This window comes from Chiloscyllium plagiosum, unplaced genomic scaffold (genome assembly GCF_037043375.1).
Source record: "Chiloscyllium plagiosum isolate Xiang-an unplaced genomic scaffold, Cpla_swu_hap1 HiC_scaffold_2, whole genome shotgun sequence".
In the NCBI taxonomy this organism is placed as follows: domain Eukaryota; kingdom Metazoa; phylum Chordata; class Chondrichthyes; order Orectolobiformes; family Hemiscylliidae; genus Chiloscyllium; species Chiloscyllium plagiosum.
In genome coordinates, this window is record NW_028270140.1 from 112,297,715 (window position 1) to 112,316,876 (window position 19,162).

Genomic DNA, 19,162 nt, shown 5'->3' on the forward strand with positions numbered 1-19,162 from the left:
AACCTCATCGAACGCCTTACTGAAGTCCATATAGATCACATCTACCGCTCTGCCCTCATCAATCCTCTTTTTTACTTCTTCAAAAATTTCATTCAAGTTTGTGAGACATAATTTTCCACGCACAAAGCCATGTTGAAAATCTCTAATCAGTCCTTGCCTTTCCAAATACATGTACATTCTTGATAGGCTAAGTGAGCAAGCAAAGATGTAACAAATGGAGTGTAATGTGGGAAAATGTGAAATTGTTCATTTTGGCAGAAAGATTAGGTAAGTATTTTATGGTTAAAAGAAGCATCTAAATGGTGAGAGATTACTGAGTTCAGATGCAAAGGGACTGGGGTGTCCTCGTGCATGTATTGCAAATCATAGTATGTGTTGCATATTACATCACCTGAAGTGATGCTCTTGCAATTTAACAGTCATCCCATACTCAGCACTAAATCTGTGAAATGCTTTTGACTCAAGTTTCAGAGGGTCCCCAGGTGACATACTCCAGGAAGAAGCTAATGTTATAGGGATAAATGTGGGAGACAGAAATTTGTTTGAAAGGAATTAGTGAGGCAATAAAATTATTGAACAAATCATTGAACAACCATGCTTGGAATCAATTTTGACAAAACCAATAGTATTTATTCAACACTTTTTTATTTGTTCAATATTGACACAAAATGAATTGTAATACCATCATTCAACAAAGAAAACCATTTACATGAATTTCTCTGCTCAAAGTTACTTCCTCTATGTAGCTTTGCTCACCCTTCTAGAGTGGTTCCCAGCTGGATAGATGAATAAACAAATGAAGCTTTCATCATTTCCCATCATCAGATCAGGCATGCAGCAGTATCAAAGAAGCACCTTAAGTGCTCTGGGTGAGTGTTATCTGTTCTGCATGTCTTTAATCCTCTGTTTGTAGATTAAATACAGAACCCATGTCTTTAAAAAGGAAATAAAAATAAACATCAAGCATTTTACCAATGATAAACTACAAAACAAACTGATGGTAGTGCATGCTCTACAGTAGAGGAACAACATTAAATACAAGCACAGGAACAGTAATGCATAAAAAATGGAACAAAAGAACATCTTACTGAAATTAATGAACAATTAGCAATCTTGAATGATAGATTGTAAATTAAGGAGTTCAACTGTATCATAAAGTGTAAGAGTACAGCTCACAGGTGTGTGAGGTAATGAATTCTCAGCTAAGTAACAGCTTTTTACTCACAACCATCTGTTGCAATACTGACAGAACTGAATCAAAAGTACAAATCCAGCAAGTTTGTTTTCTCAAAGTCCACTACCCAAATGAATTATCTTCTTAATGGAGTGTAAATAATTTTTCAGAAGGAATAGTACTGATCAGTTTACAAATTCAATGAGTACCACATGCAACTATATAAAACAGAGATGCAAAAGAATGAGAGAGACGTTAGCCAATTGTTTCCTGAGCAGGCTTCAAACTGTCCTCAAACTGCTGTAATCCTTCAAATTTCTTAATTTGTAAACCTGGATGAGAAGTGGTTTTGGAGATGAAAGTTCAGTCAGGGCTAAATGATGAAGATAATGACTAAGTAACTACCCTTTTTTTTAAGAGCAGAGCATTACACATTAGTGACTAACAGCATTCAGGACTCTTTAAAGCTAATAACAAATCATGCCTCTTTTAGCTCATAGCAAAGAAAGATGGTAACTGGGGTTAGTTATATCTCAAAATCAGGGAAGACAAAGGGCTTTTTTTCCGAAATAATGTTATCATTTTAGTCTATTACTTGAGTCTCTTTGTTGTGTCCTCCTGTCATGTAATGCAAGGTGTGAGCCTAACCATGTCTTTTTGTTCAAACGTTTGCCTCCAAGTGGATACAGCTACATTACACATCAGTTAGATTGGCATTACAGTTGAGCTGCTTTCATAAGCCCACCTGATATGTCAATTGATGCTGTGTTGGCAAAGGCAGAGATAAACTAGGGATTTGTATGAGTGCATTAACCAATAACTAATATTAGTAAATATAATCTGCTACACCTCATAGATGGTGTTTTGAGCACACTGTTGTTGAAATTACAGTCTTTATGGGCATATTAGGATATGCCATGATATGTTTCTGGAGAGGGGATTCAGTTAAAAAAAAACTCTTGACCAAACAGTGAGATCCATAGCCTAGAAATTACCTTTGTTATTAACTTCCACGACTTTAATGAGACCTTGTTACTTATTTTAAATGGTTAATTTCCCTGCTAACATGGTAGAGGAAAAGCACATTTTATATGCAAGTGTATTTTTGCTGACATTAGCAACACTAATTTCTATGCTTATAGAACTAATTGACTCCTGCCAGCTACTGACAGTGGTGTTAGGAATTACAGTTACCTGTTGGACATTAGAAATCCTCTAATTGTCAACACTAAGACATTAAGTGTTGGTTTTATATTATGTCCTCTGGAACTCTGCCAGGCATCTCTACTCAGAGAAGTAAACATAAATTAAACTTGCTGAAAACAGTATTGAAGGCAGTAGTAATGAAACATTAACATTAATCTTATTCAGCATCCTTATGACGTCAAGCCTTGATTTCAATATTTGAAGATTCATCCTATTTCTTAGCATGGTACTTTGAGAGGGATGGCCAACCTGTAGCAACATCCTTCAAATCTATGTTATTCTGCAGTTAAACTTACCTTGCCGTTCTTGTCAAATGTGCTTCTTTCCAAGCACAGGGAAATTCAGCCACTTATTCATATTAAACTTACTTTCACATGCATTTAGAAACTTTACAACTAATCCCATTAGACATTATGAAGGGAATACTCTGAGAGATGCATTTAAAAAAAAATTATTTGTGGCATAATAGAAAAGTCCGAGATGCATGGATTTTCATAACTTTGTCCTCATTCGCATATGGATCACAATAAAAGAGGAAGGTTTGTGTTATGTGATTTGAAAGAGATCATATTTGCAGAAGAATAAGTTCATTTTATATATTTAATAAGAAACTAAACTTTCAAAGAACCCAAATAGTAATAGTTGAAATTACAGATGAAGATTTCCCTATAAATAATTAATTGTATTTCATAAGATGATGGCAGTACACATATACTAATCACTTGGTTTATTTGCTATTCTCTCTGTATAATTTAAATATTTTCAAAGAGATCATCCGCTTCAACAGTATTCGGTAAAGTTTTTTGTGATTCTTCCTCTTCATCTTGATGATGGATTGCTGATGATGTAGAGCTCATTGGGCATGATCTGCAGAAAAATAACAAAGCAAATAAGTTAGAAAAACAGAACCATTGTCTTTGGTTGCAAAATAACTGGATCTCTTAAATTGTGAGGTTAATATGACTAGTACTTGTTACTAGAGTTGATATCAAAGATTACAGAATATTAGTTATTAAAAATCTGTAAAGAGAGTAAATTATCAGTTTCTAGCAATTGCTTGGAAGCAGAAGGTTCCTTTATTCCTTACCTTTGTGATGTGTTGGAGGAAGCTTCCTGTTAAATCAATGGATGAGTCTCAATTAGGGTGGGTGCACTGATCAGAGAATAAACTGATGCTGGACACCAAAATATGATTTTGAATATCACACAGGAAGCCAGATGGGGTAGATAGATGGCTTGCTTTGCCAGCCAAGTAACTGACAGTAAACTCAAGTTCTTTCAGACCATTCTGGCAGTCACGCTGTTTAATTAGCAACTGTGGGTTATCCAGGTGTCAAGAGTAACATTTCAAAAATTCAAAGTGGTCTTTACTGAGTCTCTTTCATTTCATTTAACTACCTCCACTGAGAAAGCCAGACAGCAGCTCACCATAGATGACAGCTTTGGGAATTCTATAATCAATTATGTGTCAAGTCCAATGCAAATACATCCTTTTAATTGTGGCCTTGATTCTAATTATAGTACAGCACTTCAGGGATTCAGCAATGTGTTTAATTTCTATTTAGCAAACTGAGTGCATGTAGTCTACTATGGAAACATGACAGTGTTGAAAGGCAAAATGCTTTATTCATATTACACCTATTTCCTTGATGAAGTTAAATTAGTACAGCCAAAGGCATGAATGATAAATTATTTGTCTTTAATGACAAATTTAAACAAATTAATAAATAGTTGTAATTAATAAAAGAAACCAATAATGAGTGATTGTGAAGATGGATGTATAAAACATTTTTGTTGCTATGGTACTTGTGAAGAAAGGTTTCTAATTCCTTGATGTGGTGCTACCTGTGCTGGCAAGATTCAGAAAGCAACATGTAAGATTCAGAAATGTGGAGCTTGGAATGGGTCACTAAAACGTTTATATCCTGCAGAAAATTGTCTTTCAACTAATAACATTTTAGACTACTAATTACCAATGAAGAACTACACCAGAGGAGCCAGGCTAGTTGAGCCACTTTGTCAAATAGAAATTGCAGCTTCACTTATGAGCTGGTAGTCCTGTGGTCACAATCCAGATGTTCCCTATAGCTCAAGGCTATAGAATGTACTCAGTGCTGTGTATTTTGCAGAACTTCAAAGTTACATTTTAGAATGGAAAAAATACTAAGGCCACGTTGGACAATTGATCTAAAGCTTACTTGTTGGTGACCTTCAATGCTTACAGAATGTTATTTGGACCTGTCAAATTCAGAGACAACAGGACAAAACATCTTCTACTGCTGTGACTTCCAGAAATATGTTCCAATATTAGAAATATTAGGAAATATTAAATGATAAAGTGAAATTTGCTGCTAAAGGTAATTCATTCTAAACAGTAGGTTGCCTTCACCAAGAAGATACTTAATTTTCTTAAAAGTAAAATGTACTTATATGCAATATTACATCTCCATTTACAAGTTCCCTGATGACACCACCATAGTCAGTTGAATCTCAGATGGCGATGAAATAGAATACAGACGGGAGGTGCAAGGCCTGGAAAAATGGTGCACTGAGAACAACCAGCAAAACCAAGGAACTATTATTGACTTTCGACGGGATGTTACTTATGCTCTCCGCTATACATTAACAGCACAAAGGTGGAATGATTGGAAAGTGTCAAGCTCCTGGGAGTGGTCATCCACAAGAAGTTTTCTTGGACTCTTCATGTGGACGCACTGGTTACAAAGGCCCAACAATGTCTCTTCTTCCTCAAGCAGCTGAGGAAATTTGGCATGACAGCGAATACCCTTGCCAACTTTTATAGGTGCGCCACCGAGAGCATTTCTGTCTGGATGTATCACTACCTGGAATGGCAACTGTATCATTCAAGATCAGAGACGGTTACAGAGAGTAGTGAATTTGGCCTGGACAATCATAAAGGCCAACCTCCCATCTATAGAATCCACCTACCACGCCCGTTGTCAAGGAAGGGCCGCCAGCATTCTCAAAGATCCATCCCACCCTGGCAATGTTTTTCTACAACCTCTACCTTCGGGGAAAAGGTACAGAAGCCTGAAAACACGCACCAGCCGGTTTCGAAACAGTTTCTAGTTTCTAACAGTTGTTAGAATACTGAATGGACTCACAAACTCTTAACATTTGCCTGTACCTGTGTTTTTGTTTTGCTGCTGTTTACCTATTATTTACTTATCTATGCTACTTAGCATTGTGATCTGCCTGTATTGCTCGCAAGACAAAGGTTTTCACTGTGCCTCAGTACACGTGACAATAAATTCAATTCAATTCAATCGCCATTGTTCATGTTTGAGAATTTATGTCAAAATGTAAAACTTAAGAGTTGTTTTGTAAATGATCATTCTTCCATTTAGAAAGACCAATTCTGAATCTAAACGCCAAAGGCCAGATATAGCTCTTACTGGGCTACTAAATGGAGCAACTATGTCCTGAAAGTTTGATCCATAATAAGAGCAAAGATTGCAAATAACAAAACCAACATGGTATTAATTCCAGCCAATCAGAATGCTCTACCTAGACAGTCATGTTTTACCAGCTGGAGTCAGTATGTTGGGTAAACTGAAGTGTGACAATATAACCAAGAGCAGATTGTAAAAACAAAGTATACAGATTTTTAAAAAATGAAAATATGTTCTTTGTCATGACAGGTTAAGAACAGTTCCTTTAAGAGTAGAAGTTTAGCCTTTTATTTCTATATTTCAGCTCTTCTCTAGATAGAGAATGAACTTAAGACCATCAGCATTATTTATTCATATTTCTAAAATTTCACATAAAAGTAAAAACACAATGCTACTATTTTCTCTCATCCTTCAAAACTGGATGGCTGGAGACTTACTAATTATTCATTGACTAAATTCTACAGATAATGGCAGCTAACACAGGACTTAATCTTACAATTCTGTTTGGTAAGGATTTGCATGCTTTCAGATGTGAACTGACAGCATCAATCATTACACAGTTAAAAGCTGCTTTAATTAAAGTATAATAGCAATAATGGTTAAGTAAGATTTTACCTCAAGCATTATTTATTAAACTGTAGATGCAATTTTACACATAATTTCTTAAATTCAAGCATATCTTTCTAAACGACAAACTATATTGTTAAAATATATCAAAGCAATATATAGAGATCATTTTCCTTAAAGACCAAAAAGGTTTTCACTTTAAAATTTTCCCTTCTAATGCTGATCCCCCACTCATGTTGGAAGTATGCCCTCCAGCATGATCTTTTGGGAGGCTACCAGAGTTATACAGTCATAATGTCATACAGCACGGAAACAGACCCTTTGGTCCAACTTTTCTGTGCTGACCAAGTTTCCCAAACTAAACTAGTCTCACTTGCATGCATTTGGCTGATAACCCTCTAAACCTTTACAATTCATGTTTCTATCAAACTATCTTTTAAATGTTGTAACTGTGTCTGCAGCTGTGACTTCCTCTGGCAGTTCACTCCATACGTGAACCACTCTCTGTGTGAAAAAAATGCCTCTCAGATCCCTTTTAAATCGTTGTCCTCTCACCTTAAAACCCTAGTTTTGAAGTCCCCCACCCTAGGGAAAAGACTTTTGCTATTCACCTTATCAATGCCCCTCATGATTTTATAAACCTCAATAAGGTCACCCCTCAACCTCCTATGCTCCAGGGAAAAGAAGTCCCAGTTTATTCAGCCTCTCGTTATAACTCAAACCCTCCTGGCCTGGCAGTACGGTGGTAAATGTTTTCTGAACCCCTTCCAATTTAATAATATCCTTCCTCGAGCAGGGTGACCAGAAATTCACAAATTACTTCAAAAGTGGCCTCACCAACATCCTGTACAACCTCAACATAATGTCCCAATTCCTATACTCAACTGTCTGAGCAATGGCGGCAAGTGTGCTAAACACCTTCTTAACCACACTGTCTACCTGTGATGCAATTGCATTTGCTGTCCAATTAAAGGATGATGGGTGCCAAATAAGCAGAGGAACTGTCAAAACACTTCTGAATGCTTAACAAAAGGCCAAGAAACCTGAAGGCTGACAGTATAGAGCAGGAATCCTCCACAAGATGCTTTTAGCTGTAGCCATACTAAACTTCTTTCAACTCTACAATAGTGGAGTGAACAACCTGTTCTGAGCTATCTCTGCTCTCTTTTGATGCCAATTCAGGTTGAATTGGTTCAGATTACATTCATGGAATTCAGAACAATAAAGGGGTTCTCATAGCAATCTATAAAATTCCAACTGGACTGGACAGGCTGGCTGCAGAAAAGATGTTCCTGATGGCAGGATAATCTACAACCAATGGTTAAGTAAGGATATGAGGTAAGCCATTTAGGGCTGAGATGAGGGGAAATTTCTTCATGCTGACAATGGTGAGCCTGTGGAACTCACTAACACAGAAAAAAGTAGAGCCCAAAACATTGTATGATTTCAAGAAGGAGTTTAATATAGCACTAAGGACTAAAGGGATCAAAGGATATGGGGGAAAAGCAGGAACAGGCTATCGAGTGGATATCAGAATGGTATATTCACTATTTGCCACATGGCATGATCTCACCCTACCTCTCACTCGGTGATAACCAGCTTTGGTGAATAATTAATTAATGATGTGGGATTGAAGTCATTAAATTGACACGTTTTCCAGGCAGGATGATAATTTTTCTTGTCCAGAAATTAATTGGGGGAATCAGGAAGTGGCATGTTCTCCACCTCCACCTTTGCCTTCCTATCTCATTATAAAGTGCCACTCCCCACCTCCTCCGCCCACTCCGACCCCCCTTTCACCCTGTGAAAACGAAAGTGGTTGTGGAAGGTCGGTCAATTCTGGAGACAACAATTTAGGAATGAATGTCAATGCCTTGGAGAGAGAAGAAAAGATGTTTGTTAGTATAATCCCATGGATGAGGACCTTCAGTTACATAGCAAGAATGAAGAAGTTGGAAGCATCAAGAAACTACATCGCTACCTGGAGGCAGCCTTTAAGCAGGCAGAACTCCAGGCAGATGTTGTCATGTGTTGCCCCATGAATGTGTTCCTTCACTGGTGGGATGCTGAGGCCTTTTTTTCTAAGTAAATGATAGTTGGAAAATGAGCATTTCCATTCTAGGGTTGCCTTTTCCCTCATTTACCTAAAAAGGGCGCCGACTGATTCTTCAGAGCTGAAGTGATTCTTATTGGCCCTCCAGTTTTGAGAACCCAGTTACCATCCTTAACTGGAGAAGGGAGAAGAAGGACTCATGCTCATTCCTGAAGAAGGGCTCATGCCTGAAACGTCGATTCTCCTGCTCCTTGGATGCTGCCTGACCTGCTGCGCTTTTCCAGCAACATATTTTCAGCTCTGATCTCCAGCATCTGCAGTCCTCATTTTATTCTTGACTGGGAGGCAAGCTTGTTCTTTGGTCATCAATAGGTCAACTTGGGAAAAGTCACAGCCTTGTAACTGTTACCCACAATTGACTATGATTGTGAGGTTCCAAATATGGAGGGAAAATTTTCCTCCTGGTATTTAGTACAGAAATTAGCCTTTTGGCCTCACAGATACACACCAGTTTTTATGCTCTATGTGAGCCTCATTCCATGCCTCTTCGCTTAACCTTGTTAACACATACATCTCTTCCTTTCTCCCTCCTGTTTTGCTAAGTTCTGCATGAACTGCATTGATATTAGTTACTTTAATTACACCTTGTAACAGCCTGCAGTACATGCTAACCACACTCTGGGGGAAAAAGTAAATTTGCCCTGAATTCCTTAATGGCTTTAGTACTGACTATCTTATATTTATACCCTCTAGTTCTGGTCTCTTTTGCAAGTGGAAATACTTTGTCGATGTATATACCCTATCAAACCTTCCTATCGTTCAAGACCTCTATCAGGGTATTCTCTAGCCTCATCTTTTTATGCAGTAAGTTTTCATTACCTGGTAGTATGGGTAGCGGAAGCAGATTCAATAGTAACTTTGAAAAGAAAACTGGATAAATACTTGAAGGGAAAATAAATGTCAAAGTTACATGGCAGGAGTAGGGGAAAGGAATTAATTGGATAGGTCTTTATGAGAGCTGGTGCAGACATGATAGGCCAAATGACCACCTCCTGTTCAGTATCATTCTCTGGTTCTCAACAGGATCCATTTGATAAAACAATTGTGTCTTTACTGCCTCTGGTTCTCGCCAATTATTATGCAACTTAATGTGCAAAATGTTCCAAAAACTGGGCTCGCAGTAGGCACTCATAAAGCAATTACATATAAAATCCAAGATTTATGTTTTCTCTTTCGTAAACTGATTTTTTAAAAAGAACTTGCAGCCTTTTCCATCTTATGGCGTGGCTTGGCTTTAACATGTTAAAAATTTGCTTTTGGTTTGCAATGTATAGGCTACACAATGTAGACAATTCACCATTTTTAGATATTCCATAAATGAACAGAGTGAACTTTTGTTGCAAATATTCTTTAATCTAGATTTGATGGCAATTTAAATCTTTCATGTGAACTGGAACTAGCTGAAAAACATTGGCCTGTGTAAGAACACAAAGGAAGGGGCAGAGCCATACATCTGCAACAACAGCTCTTTATGAGCAAACTGCCCGTGTCAATCATAGTAAGCAAACTATTGTACACATGTGAACCAGATGCTCCTTCTGTAAAATAACCCAGGGTGTTACACAGATGAATCATTGAGAAGTTAATTATCCATCAGTCCTAGCTATTAGTCTGGGCATTTTTTTTCTATTCCATCTGTTGCAATCCAGCCCAAACTACGTGGAAACAGAAACATTACAACTGAAAACTTTACAGGCACAAAAGCTCTTTTGAGGTTCTTTGTTTAAATTTTGGAAAGAACAATTTTCAATTGTTCTCCAGATTTGCAGCTTAGAATTCCAACAGTCAACAGATTTGCATTTTGACGCTATGTTTATTTCTCACATCCCTTTACGAAATAAACTATTATTAGCTATTGCCAGTCAAATACTGATTGAACACCACCACCACCACTATGCCTTTTAAGAAATTAAAAATGACAAGTATATATACAAGCTAATACATATTGGATAGCAAACATCAATTCTGGTGACTTTTTGTGTTTTCATAAAGTTTTCGGGGATGTTTTTGAAGTAATGCACTGTGTGAAGCAGGCCTGCTTGTCTGACCTGACGTGCACTCTCCCTTCCTAACTTGGCTTCCAGCCGAGTCCAAAAATCTGGGTTCATTTAGGAATTGGTGGGAACAACAGATGAGGGGACACTGTTTCATTCATACTGTAAACAAGCATTCAGTCATACAACAGGATGACAAAAATTGCATTTGCCCTTCACACTTTCCCTGAGGGTGAAGATGGAAATACTACCTGGTGATAATTCATGACCTAGTACACTGTTATTTCATTGCGCTGGCAAACTAAATTGTCTCATTTGACCCTCCCCCCCTACATCATTGAGATTTGAGGGGAGGAACTACTTCTTGCAGTTTTCATTTATTCAGAAACATCTTTACCTGAGGTCAAAACTCTGCTGCAATTTAGCTTCAAGTAGACAAAACTTCACATCATTACAATTTTCTGTTTTCTTAGAGAAAAATACATGCCAACATAGTAATCCAGAGCTTCCACTGTTGCTCTCAAAATTCAAGCGTTTTTTTAACTTGGGATTGCTGATGAAGGGCCGAGATTCAACCAGGTTCAAAGTTGAGGAGTTGGAGAAAATATGTGTGAAATCAAGAAATTATGGCTGAATATAAATGAATTGATTGGCTACATTCTAAGACAGTAGAGCTGCTTCTGCTATTCTGAACATCAATACAGGTTCTTAACAGGATGGGTGGAAAATGCAGAGATCGGAGCAGTGTGACACTGATTGATTTCCCTAGTGCCAATGACATGGCTGTAGTTTAAGCTTCAAGTTCCACTGTTGTTAAATCAATTAACATTTGCATAATTTTGATTTCAAATTACTTTGGGAATTTTTCATGGGGACACAATCTGAAGATAACCGGTCAATCGTCTCACTCAGATGTGAGAAATGTCTTCACTCAAATAGTTGGAATACTCTACCTGAGATGGTTTTAGATGCTCAATTGTGAAATATTTAAGGCTGAGATAGACAGACTTTTTTTTCTCTCTCAGGCGATTGAGGGATAAGGGATCTGGTGGGAAAGTTGAAGCCAGATCAGTCATAATTGAACGAAATGACATAGGAGACGTGACAATCAGTATAGTCTTCTGCTCATAATTCCTATCTGCCTGCTATGTTAAGCAAGTATACTATAGATGAGAATGACGAAGTTAATTATCAACCGTCTTCCAGTCATAAATTTTGCATGACAATTAAGGTGGACTTTCTAGCTGGAACACAAGAACAATAACATTAAATTGGTTTTGCAGATGGATTCATTTACATTTGCCGTTACTTCTTAATTCATTTCCTATTATCGCCATCTCTATTTGGACAATTTTTAATCTTGTCACCGTAATTGTTTTGAATCAAAATTCGATTATGTTTCTCTACAGTGTGCCACATTCTTATTTTCTGAGAACTGTCATTATAAACAACCTAGAATGATTTTTAGAGGGATGATAATTTCTTCACTTAGAATACTGCCAGAACTGTTCAAAAACTATCAGACTGTATCTGAGAGCGGAGTGGTAATCTTACTTATGAGTAGGATGAGAATATAAGTCATGACAATTGACGGGAGGTCACAAATTGAATGTACTGAGGGTTGCTGAATCATTACATAATCTGGATCATTTGCAGAAATGGAACAATTAGATCTATCCAATAATACAATCCTACTTACAATTCTGTTTGTAAACCTCACAATTTTTTCCTGCTGAAAGTAATCCCTGACATCCACAAAGTAACGGCTTAGTGAGTAACATAACCAACACGGCCTGGAAAAAGACTAATCCTTTAAAGTAGAACAAGCAATCTTCCTGGAGAGTGCTAGAGGCTTTCTCCATAATATTGCTCATACTGTCAGGAGTCTCTTTGAAGTTGCAAAATGATAGTTCTCCTTTCTAGCCACTGATGTCGTGTTATTCTTTATGACAATGTTTTTAAACAGCAGGTTTTATCCTTTCTCATGTTGAAATAAGTTTTGTGCATGTACACTGAAAAATAATTACCACTATTCCAAAACAGAGTTTAATACTGGAAGCTGTCTGAGGTTATGGCACCATGTATAAGTAATTCTGTCTTTACAAGCAGGATAGCAACTGCAGATTCCTTTACATTTCAGAGCATTAGTACATCACTGACAATAAAAATGGACACTTATCAATCTAAAAATCTTACTAAAATAGGCTTCTGCAAAAAAAAAACACTTTATACATTTAAACATACTGAAGATTTATTTTTGTATCTTCAACACACTGTTTACTTTTCCCCATTTTCTTAAAGCAGCGACTCATGCTGGGGTTTGGTTCATATGTTGCTGGCCACCCTCTGATACTAACTCTAGTGGTAATTCTTCAAATGCAAGCCCCAGACAGTAACTGTCATCAGGTCTTTCGACAGGTGACCCTCAATGGGTGACCCTGATCCTTTCATCACTAATGTCCATGCATTCAAACTTTGTGCCAAGACGAAACTGATTGTGATCAAGAGTGAAGGATTTGACTTAATCTTGTACTTTCAAGTTGAGAATAATCAAGCAAACTCTAGTGCTTCACTTCCTACCCTGGCTGGTTTGGCAGAGTTTGGATAGATACTGAATCTTGTAATTTTTTTTATATAACTAAGTTTATATTGTGTGGTGCAGATACCAATTGAGCTAAAAGGCACTGAAATGAAGATTAAAATCCCAGCAAAGAAAATGCTTAATCAGAATATGATATTTTCTAAAACAAATCTTAACTGCCTTGTGTTCTTATATGGCCTATTGAGGATAATTACAATACTTTGTCTGCAGTTCCTGCACCTACCAATACCAATCTTGGTTCAGTAGTAACATTCTCAATTCTAGGTCATTGACCTTTATGTCATCATTGTTGACTGGAGTGGTGCCAAAAGACTGGAGGATAGCAAATGCTGTTCCCTTGTTTAAGATGGGGAGTCGGGACAACCCTGGTAAATATCGGCCAGTGAGACTTACTTAGTTTGTGGGTAAGGTGTTGGAAACGTTTATAAGAGATAGCATTTATAATCATCTGTAAAGGAATACTTTGATTAGGATTGTCAACATGGTTTTGTGAAGAGTTGGTCATGCCTCACTAATCTTATTGAGTTCTTCGAGAAGGTGACAAAACAGGTGGATGAAAATAAAGCGGTTGATGTGGTGTATATGGACTTCATAAGGTATTTGATAAAGTTCCACACGGTAGGCTATTGCACAAAGCACGGAGTTTCGGGATTGAAGGTGATTTCGTGATTTGGATCGGAAATTGGCTAGCTGAGAGAGGACAGAGGGTGGTGGTTGATGGGAAATGTTCATCCTGGAGCTCAGGTACCAGTAGCGTGTCGCAAGGATCTGTTTTGGAGCCACTGCTGTTTGTCATTTTTATAAATGATCTGGATGTGGGTGTAGAAGGATGGATGAGTACGTTTGCGATGATACTATTGTAGTCAGAGCTGTGGATAATGCCAAAGAATGTTGTGGGTTACAGAGGGAAATGGATAAGATGTAGAGCTGGGCTGAGAAATGGCAAATCAAGTTTAATGCGGAAAAGTGTGACGCAGTTCACTTGGAAAGAAATAACAGGAATGCAGAGTACTGGGCTAATGGTAAAGTTCTTGGTAGCATAGATGAACAGAGAGATCTCGGTGTCCTGGTGCATAAATCCCTGAAAGTTGCCACCCAGGTTGATAGGGTTGTTGAGAAGGCGCATGATGTGTTGGCGTTTATTGATAGGGGGATTGAGTTTCAGAGCCACAAGGTCATGCTTCAACTGTACACGATACTGGTAAAGCCGCACCTGGAATATTATGTGCAGTTCTGGTCACCGAAACAGGAAGGATGTGGAAGCTTTGGAAAGGGTTCAGAGCAGATTTACTAGGATGTTGCCTGGTATGGAAGAAAAGTTTTACAAGGAATGGCTGAGGGAACTGAGGCTGCTTTTCTTGGAGAGAAGAAGGTTGAGAGGTGACTTAATTGAGACGTATAAGATTATCAGAGGGTTAGATAGGGTAGACTGAGAGAGCCTTTTTCCTCAGATGGTAAAGGCTGACATGAGGGGACATAGCTTTAAATTGAGGGGTGATAGATTTAGGACAGATATTAGGGGTAGCTTCTTCACTCAGAGAATAGAAAGGACAGCCTGCCTGCCTGCAACAGTAGTAGACTCGCTGACGTTTAAGGGTATTTAAATAGGCATTGGACATATGTACGGATAATAATGGAATGGTGTAGGTTAGATGGGCATCAGATTATTTTCACAGGTCAGCGCAACATCGAGGGCTGAAGGGCCTGTACTGTGCTGTAACGTTCTATGTTGTATGTCAGCAGGTTACGGGTTCAAATTTCAGTTCAGAGATTTGAACACCTATATCAGGCTGACACTCCACTGCAGTACTGAGGGAGTTCTGTACTCTTTAGGAAACCATCTGATCCTTCATGTGAGCTGCTAATCTGAAGCCCTAATCTGTCCTCTCAGCTAAGTTGGAAAGATCCCGTAGTACTATTCAGGAGAAGCCGCAGAACATTCTCATACATTCCCTACTAATATCAAAATCAATTAACTTTTGTCATTTGCAAATTGGATGCCAAGATTTCTGTCTTTTAAGTCATCATGGGATGTGGTCGCTGCCCACTCTCCATTGCCTTTTCAGAAGGTGGGGGTGAGCTAACCTCTTAACTGCTGCAGACTATTTGGTGTAGGAAAATACACATTGCCATTAGGAAGGGACCGCCAGGATTCTGATCCAGTGACACTGCAGGAACAGCCATATATTTCTAAACTAAGATTAGAATTTTCAGTTGGCGGTGTTTCCATGTCCTTAGGATTCTCAGTAGAAATGGTCATGAGTTTAGAAGGTGCTGTCTATGAGCTTTGGTGAATTTTCTATGATGTGCTTGTAGATGCTAGACACTATTGCTACCCAGTGTCAGTGGTGGAGGATGTGAATGTTTGTGGATGGCATGCCCATAAAATGGACTGCTTTGCTTTGAATAGTGCCAAACCTGATGTTGTTCGAACTGCATTCATCCAAGTAAGTGGGGAGCATTTAATCATTGTCTTGTGCCTTGCTGCTACTGTCTTGGTGGGGAGGACTTAGGATGGCATGAGATGAGTTACTCACTGCACAATTTTCTTTTGATCATTCATGGCATGTGGGAATCACTGGCTGGGCTAACATTTATTGCTCATCTTTAGTTGCCCATGGGAAGATTTCCTAGCCTCCAACGTGTTTTCATAGCCACCTTGTTAATATGGCTAGTCCAGTTCAGTTTCTGGTCAAATCAGAGATAACCAAGATATTGATCATGTGGTGTTCAGTGATTGTAATGTCACTGAATGTTAACAGGTGATGGTTAGATCCTCTCTTGCTGGAGATGGTTGTTCCCTGCCACTTACATGGTAAGAATGTTACTTGCCACTTGTCAGCCTGACTTGGATATTTTCCAGATCTTGTACATTTGGACATGGTCTGCTTCAGTATCTGAGGAATCATGAATGGTGCAACCAGTGAAACAGTGATAACACTTCAAAGGTACTTCACTGGTAATAAAGCACTTGTGGTCATCTTGAAGTTGTGAAAGGTATAATGTAAGTCATTTCAAAAAAAGTGTAACAGATTTTCAAAACACTAAATATGTCAAAGTAGTGGGTTTAATAGTTTAATGAAGCTGCGGTCCACTCAGTATTAAATGAGAAAACTGAGAACTACACAATTTATTTTATGTAAAAAGGGATCGAAAGAAAATCTGTTGCCAGATGCACAAATTCCAGATCTGCACAAAGCATTCTCACATACTAAAAACTATTCAATCACTAAAATATACAGGCAAAAAAGATCTTGAAGCCATTTCAGCATTGCATATCCATCTCACTATATAATTTGCTTAACTATATTGAATATTTCATTGAGAATAGGAATAAGCTGAAATTATACATCATATTGCAAAACAACGCAGTCTTTATGAAAGACTAAAGAAAGAACCAATGGCAGTATCTTACAGAGGTCTAGTCAACCCTAGCTGTGGTGATACATGACCCAGCACCAGACGATTAGTGCAATGAGGTCTATCTCGGCATCAGGACCAACCTGTGTCATCTTTTATGCTTTATGTAAGTAATGTGGTGAGATTTTGGTAGACAGTAGCAAGATGTCAGTTGATGGTGATTATTCCTTGGTAAATGCCTTGTTAACAGCCCAATATGCCTCATTACTATTAGAAAGCGTGACAAACAAGTTTAATGTCAAGATAACTCAATAAAGAACCCAGAGTGGTACCTAGCAGATTCAGGTTGCAGTTTACTCTGAACAACCTCGATGTTGGAAACCAGGCACCAACATTGCAAGGCACAATTATCAGACACTGGTCACCTGCACCACACAGCCTCAGACATTGGCACATGCCAGCCTCCAACAATCCTACTGGCATTTCACAGATCCACTTATAGGATCCTTCTGAATTTCAATGGTGCACCAACAGCTATTATTGTAATGTTGCAACAAGGACACTGCACGATAGGGGCCATGGGCCCAGACCAGGCTCTCCTACACTCACTCACTCTGAGCCTAACTGGGTGTTCACACCTTGGCTCATCAGTCAGAGATACCAGGCTCATATTGCTGCTATCTTGCCATGCCATTTAGTGCATACTCAAAGCCAGGAAGTTTGTTATGGGTGTCAGCAGGCCTCAGTCAAATCAAGGTGGATAGCCATCACTCAGAACAGTCAAAGTCAGGAACCTCACTACATCAGGGTGAAGAATCAAATGCTGGGCAATGAAAGACAGTCTTTACTCTTGCTGTCTTATTCTGGGCAGTTATTCTTATGGACTGAGAGAAAGGCAGGTATTAGGGGAGACGGATGTGGATTGCACTTTCTAGTGCTGTTGGTACAGCTTGAAAGATGTCTTAAGTGAAAAGGCTGCACAAAGGTTAGAATAGTTAGTGGAGTCAAGGGTTCGGGTGGATAAGAGTGAGTGCAGTAACTATTGCAGGCGATAGTGAGAATGGTAGAGCATGAGCCTTGGTGGGAGATGGGTACACTAGCAGAGAAAGTGAGTATGAGGCATTAGAGAAGATATGGGAGCATTTAACCTGGCAGAGTGGGGAAGGAAATTGATCTCTTTCTTACAGAGGTTGAACTTTCCTTTAAACTGATGAAAGTGGGATGTCAACCTTGGACCAGGTTGCCATGATCTGGTGCCTTACTGCTGGTCCTGGCAGAAGACAAAGTCCCACTTTGGTACAGTGTCATCCAGCAGTACCTTCATAACCCTGTCTGTAAAGTGGGATGCCAATTTCCCCAGATATCATGTCCAAGACTTAAGTCATAAACCATGCAATCAAATGGTGTGGGTGCAAGAGATGCCAGTAAATCTGAGGATATCCACTGAGTGGCAGGTTGTTCCTGAAATGTTACATGGTAAGGTAGCACCGAAATCGAACGTGAGAGAGGCCATAAGGGTGTGGTAGATAATTAATGAGGTGCGTTTGGCAGATGCAACAAGAAAACTCACTAGGCCAATGCTGAGAAACTCTCCAAAAAGCTCCACACAACTCAGACTTAGCCAAAGAATTTGTAAGATCCAGTGCAAAGTGCTGTAGAAACTCGGCACATGTGTGGAGGGAAAACACAAATTAACATCATGTCGATATTCATATTGGTCGTGAGATGCTAACATTGCTTTTATTTCAGAAATCAACCATCCAGTTCTTTTTTCCTTCTGTCTTGAAGAAAGATTGTTTGGCAAAGATTTCAGCTTGTCTCTTTGCTTTGTGCATATGAGGAGCAGTTCCAATCTTTCCTGGTCCAGAGCAATAATTGCCAAATTATTCTCCAAACAAAATTAATTTCAGAACTTAACTGCTGGTATTAAAAATTCAGGCATTAAATCCACTTTTAATAAATCCAGCCTAATAAATGCATTTTCGAAGTGCTTAAACAAAGACATTTCCGATGAACAATGCATTTTTTCTCACTTGTTCACAAGCCTAAATGCTTTATTTTATTGAACGATAGGGAAAGCACATTCAATTGCTAAGTAGTAGTAAAAGACCTCAAATAATCTACTCTTCTGAAACCTATCCTCTTACAAGCTTATTTGTTCTAGTGTTCATACTGAAATATGAATTGAGACGGAACAGCAGAGGTCTTAACTCATTCCAGTCTAATCTTAAATTAATGCAGGGTCAGGCTGGCAGGAACATTTGCAGCAAACATCTGTCTCTTTTGATGTCCAGTTAACTGACTTAGGAGTCAAAAGGTCAATGTAAACCTAACAGTATATTTAGACATCTTTACCCTGAAAAGTTTACAATTACTTTGATCTGTTTATTACTCTATCATTATTTTCAGCTGTTTCATACTGAGGAGAATAAAGATGCTTTGATTAGTTGATCTTTGAGCCCAAAAATATACTTTTTTGTTACCTCACTGGGCTGGAAAGGGTTAACCTGTCAGTTCGACAATTTATTTTGAGAAAAGAACACCAAGACATAGAATTGAACCTTTTTATACCGAGTGTGTGGTCTGTGGAACTGTGGAATAACATCCATTCAATAACAACTCAGTCGGATCTATTTATTATTAATAGTGCCTGTGTAAGAGTCTGGCACTTTCAGTGTGAGAGAAGTGATCGCTGACACATTTGGTCCACAGCACTTTAAACCACAATATCTG

The 19,162-nt window shown here is 38.5% G+C and overlaps 1 protein-coding gene across 4 annotated transcripts in view; it reads right to left on the reverse strand.

The window, feature by feature from the left end:
- Positions 1–604: 604 nt before the first annotated feature.
- xrcc4 (X-ray repair complementing 4) overlaps positions 605–19,162 on the reverse strand; it is a 386,273-nt gene continuing 367,715 nt past the window's right edge. For all 4 annotated transcript variants that reach the window (XM_043708485.2, XM_087999705.1, XM_043708491.2 and 1 more), the window contains one exon: positions 605–3,247. In XM_043708485.2, coding sequence (XP_043564420.1) covers positions 3,133–3,247 — 115 coding nt within the window. In that variant the 3' untranslated portion in view covers positions 605–3,132. The remainder of the gene's footprint in view (positions 3,248–19,162) is intronic.